Below are 7,540 nucleotides of genomic sequence, written 5' to 3'. Positions count from 1 at the left end.
CCTGGTCTAGTGGAGAGTGTCCCTGCCCATGGCAGGGGGCTGGACTGGATGATCTTTGAACGTCCCTTCCAACCCAAAACACTGTGAGTCCGTAATCCTATAACATGACTACAGCAAAGATCCAAAGCCCCAGGAAACAGGGCTGGTGACAAGCTATCTTGAACAGAGACCTGAATACACCCCAGGGACAAGGCCAGAATCAGGGCTGATGTCAGCTCTGCAACACAGCTCAGATATGGGCCAGATGGCCCTGGCATGATCTTACACAGCTCCTGGACTCACAGGTAGAGGTAGAAATCCTGTATGAGGCTGGTCTAGACAGCTAAGACCTGTTAGAACCCCATAAGCCCTGAGAAGCTGCTGATTTGCAGCAAGAGAACAACCTGACCTGCCTGTACTCCATGTAAGCTCAGTAGCTGCAGGTGAGGGCTGAGCTCTGCCATCTGCACGCTCACAGGCCTAAGGAGCTGCATAATGCCAATGTCACATTGGGTTGATCATCCTCCCCACCTTTCTCAGCTCTAGGTCCATGGTCCATTTCCAGCCACTGTGACAGGTTTTAGGATGACAGGATCCCAACAAGGATGACACACGACACCTCCTTACCAGCCCTCCTGCTTGTTGGCTCCTCACTTTTGGCTGAAACTACCTTAGTTCCAGGAAGGGAGAAAAAGAGCTTGAACAGCACAAATTTACAAACCCTCTGTTGACTGTGCTCATGCCTGACCAGTGATTGGCACAGTGAAAAGAAGGAGCGCACCAGGCGCAGTGCATCAAGGGCTACTTGCTCTGCCCAGCTGAAGCCCTAGAGACAGCCCTGAGGGCAAGCAGTGGGATCAGCTCCAGGAGATGCCACGCTTCCTGCAAGCAGAGGTGGGATGTAATGCAGGATACATGTTCTCATTCCACCTCTCACCGCTTCCTTGCTGCCCAGTTCCCCTATTGCAGAGCACAGGGCCTGTAAAAGCTGCAGGGAGGCAGAGGATGAGAACAAAGACATCACATGGATTAACGACCAGCCAGTCAGTGCAGACTTGGTCAAGGGCCATAGCTGGTCAGGAATTTGCTGTAATGCTGAGCGAAAGCATGAGTCCCAGAGGCTGCATCTTGCCCACACCACCCAGCACAATACCCACTGAAGCCATACAACTAGCCTGCAGGAGCCCAGAGGACTTCACAGGGAGTCCATCACCTTCTAGCTAGTTTTCCTGGTTTGGAAAGGAGATTAGCTCCTCAACAGCAATAAAATCAGATGAAAGTGTGCTAGATACTTGTTTGATTTGCTGCCCATATCACCCTGGAGCTACTGCACAGCCACAAATGGGAATCAAGGGACTGAGTCAATGCAAGATACCCACAAAGGGGAAAGAGCCTGGGGGAAAACCTCTAGCCTGAAACTTGGCAAAACACTGGAAAATCATTAGAACTGGACCTCTGCCTCCCCAGATTGCTCCAGAGCATATCTGCTTCTTACTTGGCATCTTAAGAAATTAAAGTTTCCTGGAAAGAAGCAGCTCTGCCAGTGAGCAAAGCAGCACAGAGCATCGCTGGTATCGGCAGCACAGAGGTAGAAGCAAACTCAGCCCTGAACTGGCAAGGAAGGAATGGTGAGAGATGATGCACAGGTCATGGTGCAGCAGGGCCATCAGAAGCTCTTGGACAGGCAGAAGCATGAAGCTACTGATGAGACTTCCCACCCCAAGGCCACTGCACAGACCTTGGCCCTGCAATGCCCAGCTGGATGGACTGATTGTCCCCACCAACCAGCTCCTGGGCATGGGTCAGGAGCTGCTCCATCAGGGTGTGCAGGACCCTGGGGAATCTCCCAGAGAAGCCTCCAGTGCCACAGCTCACACCCATCACCCAGCTGACGCCGAATGCCAGTTTGCCCAATTCTGCATGCCAGATGCTCTATAAATAGAGAAGACTTCAGACTTCAGCCTCAATTAACTGTAATGGCTCAGCTGTGCTCCTTCTGCTTGCAGCATCCCTCTTCCCAGCCGCAGGGCTGCAACGAGCACCCACAAAGCAACAGCTAGGGCTCAGGCTGGAAACACCAAGGACAAGGCACCTTCCCAAGGCTGGGAACCTCTGCCTAGATCTGGCTTTCAAGCTCTCATTAGATACAAATTGATACAACTCCTGGAGAGATGGACAATGCTGCCCCATCCATCACGCATGCAGAGGTAACGAGTGAGCCTGATTGACCCAACCCACTGGGCTGTTGCCCAGCTCAGGCAGGTCTAGCACTGCCTGCAGTGGTGTTGGGATGTGCATACTTCAGCTACCAAAGCCAGCCCAGCACGTCACAAACTGCCAAATGCCTCCTCGTCCCTCAGGACCCCTTCTGCTCAGTGCAGGGGGGGTGGGGCTACAGGGGCAAACTTCCAGCGCTGTGCAGGCATTTTCACCCAACAAGACATTTTTAGCTGCTCATATAAATTCCGTGGTCGTTCCTGAGGTGAAAGTGTCACAGGAATCCTAAATAAGCACTGGGAACTCCAGGAACACCCAGGGCTGCACAGAGGAGCCGGCAGGGCGAGAGCAGTCCCTGGACATTCCTGGTTCAAAGGCAGCTTGGGATGCATCCACAACTTGCCTTTCTGCACATCAATTAACCTGGTCTCCCACAGTGAGGCAGGGGCTGATTAATTCTCGCAGTGCCCTTGGAGATGGCAGATGCTTTATTTTTGGCTTCTCAGTCTCACACATACCAAACTGTTCATAAAAGCAAGCAGCGTCTGTGCAGCACCTCCACCACTTTAAAGATGCACACCCACCACAGAAAGCTCCTCCAAGCCTCAAATCCATTTTCTCTGTGAGCAAAACCTAAATTAGATTTAAGATGTCATTTCACATAATGGGCAAAACAGAGACGAAAAAACCAAAGGAGCGACAAGCCCCACCACAGGCAGTGCGGAGGCTTGTGCCCAGGAAGCACAGCTCCCAACAGCAGATGTGGGGACAGTGCCAGGGGAATGCTCGGTCCATCCAGAGCACAGCCACCGAGCATCTGTCCTGCTGTTATCAACGCCAGGACACGGCGCATCCTACCATCCCTTCATGGCTTCATGTTTGGGAACAGAGCGAGTGAGTAAGGGGAGGGTGAGAGCAACGATTAAGGCTGGGGTGGAAGCAGTGGGATAGGAGAGGACACCCACTTTATCACATCAGACAGGCTGCTGGGCTCAGCACGTGGTTGACAGGCAAAGGTGAAGGTGAGGGTCATTGAGGCACAGCCTCTGGCACCCACAGACACAGCAGTGCCTACACAAGGAGAAGGGGCAGATCCTGAGGGGGCTGTGGGGAGCCCCGGAGGGTGGCTGTGGCCCGTGAGAGTGACTCTACATCATCATTTTTTCTACAGCTGTCCTACTTCCAGAGCAAGAAGCAGATGCAGTTAGGACAGAGAAGCTCACTGGGTGCTGGGGAGTTTCCCCAGAGCAGCTGAGAAGTCCGTGCTCTTATACTTTCAAAACCTGAATGATTTACTGGCTTCACTGTCATAGAGCTCTCAGCACTTTCTACCTTTGGATTCATCAGCTGCAAATGAGAGCTGAGAATTTCACAGAGCTTGGTGCAGTTGCCACATCCCAGCTGAGCTCCATTCAACAGAGCCTGTTCAGGAGTTCCTGAAGCAGCAGGGACTTGACATGCTGGCTGGGATACCCCAGGACAAACAGAGCCCTCTGCCCAGGAAGCAGTCCTGGTAAATCCTCAATAAGCTCATTGTTTTTGACAAGCCTTTTTGCCAGAAGAGATTTTCCACTGTCTTGACAGAGGAACCCAGCATTTGCAAAGGACTGTGCACAGGATTGTGTATCTTTCTAGCACAGACCCCACCTTGCCTCTGCATCTGCTCCACACCTCCACCCCGAAGGGAGAGCAGGTGTCACTAACTAGGACACCTCATCTGCACCTAGCCACTGCACCATGGTGAGTCCTGAGCAGCTTTTTCCTTGTGCCCCATTGATGCTCTGTCAGGCACTGGCAGCCCAGCAGGATGGACAGAGCAAAGACAAGTATAACTTAATATATCTCCATAATTTAAGCAGAGCAGCAGAATCCTTCCAAAATCCAGGAGTAGAAAAAGAAGAGGAAGGTTTCTTTCAGGTCTGAAGACAATTAAGAACATAGCTAAGTCCCTTCCAATCTTCCCTCTTAGAAGGGAAGCATAGGGATACATTAAATTCCTGTTTATATTGCAAGCCACCCCTGTGGCTGGGTAGCACCTACAGAATGAAGTTAGCTGATGAATGAGTCAGTCAGCTGGAGCAGTGACACACTTGTCACCCTGCTTTATACTAAACGTCAAGCTCTTGTTGAGCCCCATGTCAGTCAACCTTTCCATTCAGTTAGTGTGAAACATTTCTATTATCATTATACATCACAAAGACTAATCTTAACAGAGGAAGTGCTTGCACAGCCAAGTCTCCTTCTAACCCTCCACAGAAACTGCCACAGCCCACTAGTACCTCGATTCCAGGGCTAGCAGCCGGATGCATCTGCATCTCATGAAGTACATTCCCACCTTCAAGGACACCATTCTGACTCAAAGATCTCCTACCTCATTATTCACACTGTGTTGTGAAAGGGAAGAAAAACACCCATTTGTTTGTGAGGAAAAAAAAAAATGGACTAGGCTTCAGACTCTTTCATTTTGAGCACAAAAAACCATGATGCCTCTGTGTTAATGAGATTATTTCCAAAAATCTCTTTTTAATTTCTGCATGCCTTGATTTCTCCCTTGCTTGCTTATTCCCCTAATTATGGTGGTAGTATGGTTCTTCTTTGCTGGCAGATGACCACATTTCTCTAAAACTAACCAGGTGTCACTGGTTGTCCAGAAGAACTACCAGGACAGCAGGTTTTGTGGACAGGCAGGACGAGACCTCTCCTAAGCAATGGGCTCTGAATGATGCAGGGAGATCTCAGTGCCACGGGGGTGACTGCCTCAGAGGTGTCGCCTGGGGTCCACCTTCGGCCAGAAGACATGACTACTGCTGCGAAGAGTCATGACAGGCCAGCTGAGCTGGTCCAGGGAGCTGCCCAGGACAGGCACCAAGGCTCGTGCTCCTCCTGAAGCAAGGGAAACCGCTGGGAGCTGTGAGTGTTCCCATCTCAAGAGCTCACTTCTCTTTTATATTTAGTTCAGTTCAGCTGTGACGAAAAGCAGCCAGAGGAAAGGCAAGGCAACACACAGGAGTCAGGAATTCCCACTAGCTTCTCTGAATTCAAAATTAGCTGCAAACAAAGAAGAAATCTCTCTTCACATGCTCTCTCAGCAGTTAAGAAAATCTGAGGGGAGATTTTGCACTTTGCTGTATGCGCTTTACTGGATGTAGTTTGACACTGAAAGGCAAGGTACCAACTGTGTCTACCCTCCAGCAGAAGCTGTGTCCCAGTTCCTCCCACGGAAAAGCACACAGCCCACACGCACTCCCAGGTTTTCCCAGGGGATCTCTGCACATCTGCGGGAGCAGCTCTGACCCAGAGAGAACTGGTAGAGTGTGCAGCCCCATGGCACACACAGCGTGGCTGCGTTCCCTCTCCAGGTTTACTCACTGATCTCCAGCTGCCTCTGAATCCTGCCCTTGCAGCGCTCCCGGTAGTCAGTCTGCGTGGCGTTGTATTCAGACATCACCTCCACAAACTTGCGTGACAGCGTTGAGTGCTGTGGAGGGGACAGTAAGAGAGAGAGAAGGGGTGAGGGCCCTGCAGGAGGGAGAGGCCTGCCAGCCCCAAACCAGGGGAATTCTCAGCCCTGAGCACCCACCACACCTTTAAGCAGCTCAAAAAGCACTTCTAGCCCAAAAGCTGCTCCGAGGAGTGTGATGAAGTGCAAAGAGCGCAAATGGCAGCAGGTGACATGGCCCCAGGGGGTTAGACCAGATGCACCCCTCACCCAAGCCCAACCCAAGCATAGCCTTCAGCCCCCAGAGGACACCCTGGGGTGGCTGGCAGCACCCTCCTCGCTCCACACCACAGCTGGTGCCCAAGCAGCCCAGAGCTGAGGCCACAACAGTGCTCTGGCTCGAGCCCTCAGCCACACTGCCAGGATGTACCAGTCCCAGCACGGGTGCAGGGTGGACTCACAAAGGTCACTCTGCACTGCTGGAGCTGGGCAGGAAGGCCCTGGGGGATGCTGCATCTTGAGTCATTGAACTTCCTATCTGGCTGGGCATGGCTGGCAGGGGGAACCCAGGGACCAGGAAGACAGGCTAGGCCAGGGGGACAGGGGATGTCTAGGGTAATTGTCCCCACTCTGGAATTACAGTCCCACTTTTACTCCCCACACTGGAAGGCTCCCAGCGGGGGAGTACCAGCCCAACAGGGATGGAGGGGATGAATATCTGCCCCAAACTGAGCGGCTGACTGCAGAGCTGCCAGCCCAGGGCAGATTGTGTGGTAGAGCTGTCAGCTCCTGCACACAGAGCACCCTCAGTAAGAGCTAGGTTGCTTTCTGTTCTCCAGAAAATGTACCAGAAAACCTTGGCATTGCACCTGAGCAGGGTCCAGCTGAACATGTTGACACTCCCAGTGCTGACTGCTGCCCCTGAGGGGGAAGCTCACCCCCACATGAGCACCCACACAGAGGCCTGACTTGCTGTCTGATCTAGCTGCCAGGCTGAGCACAACAAACAGCCCTGAACGTGTTCCAGGATGGTGAGGACAGAGCACCATGTGCATCCTCCATCCAAGTATCTGTATCTCTTGAATGAGCCCTTTCCTCAGTATGCCATGATTTGCGTTGGAAGGGCCCTTCAAAGATGAGCCAGTCCAAGGCCCCTGCTGGGGGCAGAGACATCTTCCACTAGATCAGGTTGCCGGAACGTAAATGCCTTTCGACTGCTCTTTGGGGTTGTGGGAGGCTTTGCTTGGAAGTAATTTTGCTTGAAATTAAAAAATGGATGCATTTCCCTTGTCTTGTTCTTGGGAGCAGTTGAGCTGTTTATAAAGGTACAGAAAAACCCACCCTGTGGCTAGAGATTCATTCATTCTGATGGCACTTGCACAACGCGAAGAACCACTACCAAGTAGGGTTGGAGCAGCAGCTCTGCCAGTGCCACCTGCCCTCACACCACCCTGAGCTCCTTGCCCTCCATAGCTGTCGGCAGTAGCTGATGCCCATGTCATGCTCCCATCCCCTCTGCTCTACCAGGTGGGAAGGCTTGGCAAGGCGGTGTCACTTTGGGGGGATTGAACCTCTATCACCCTAAAACATGCAACAGCATCTGGAAACGGGCTATGGAAGGGTGATCAACCCAAGGAGACATTTGCATTATGCTGCTGCTCAGACCCGTGAGTGCACAGACAGCCGTTCCCTGCAGCCGTGAGCTCACACGGGGTACAGATGGGGGTCAGGTTGTTCTACTGCTGCAAAGCAGCAGCTTCCCAGGTCTTTAAGGGAACTCATCACAGAACCATGGACTCGCAGAATCGTTTGGGTTGGAAGGGACCTTCAAAGATCATCCAGTCTGCCCCCCTGCCATGGGCAGGGACACCTTACACTAGACCAGGTTGCTCCAAACCTCATCCA

At 52.3% G+C, this 7,540-nt stretch overlaps 1 protein-coding gene across 1 annotated transcript in view; it reads right to left on the bottom strand.

Annotated features, from left to right (window-relative positions):
- Positions 1-4,954: 4,954 nt before the first annotated feature.
- LOC104513358 (syntaxin-1A-like) overlaps positions 4,955-7,540 on the bottom strand; it is a 16,708-nt gene continuing 14,122 nt past the window's right edge. Inside the window, exons 4-5 of the mRNA XM_010156685.1 lie at positions 5,566-5,674; positions 4,955-5,079 (exon numbers count right to left, since the gene is read on the bottom strand). Of these exons, the coding sequence (XP_010154987.1) occupies positions 4,955-5,079; positions 5,566-5,674 (234 nt within the window). The remainder of the gene's footprint in view (positions 5,080-5,565; positions 5,675-7,540) is intronic.

The sequence above is a fragment of the Eurypyga helias genome, unplaced genomic scaffold (assembly GCF_000690775.1).
Source record: "Eurypyga helias isolate BGI_N326 unplaced genomic scaffold, ASM69077v1 scaffold8600, whole genome shotgun sequence".
Taxonomy (NCBI): domain Eukaryota; kingdom Metazoa; phylum Chordata; class Aves; order Eurypygiformes; family Eurypygidae; genus Eurypyga; species Eurypyga helias.
Note: the sequence above shows the minus strand (reverse complement) of the source record. Positions and strands in the feature narration are given on the sequence as shown.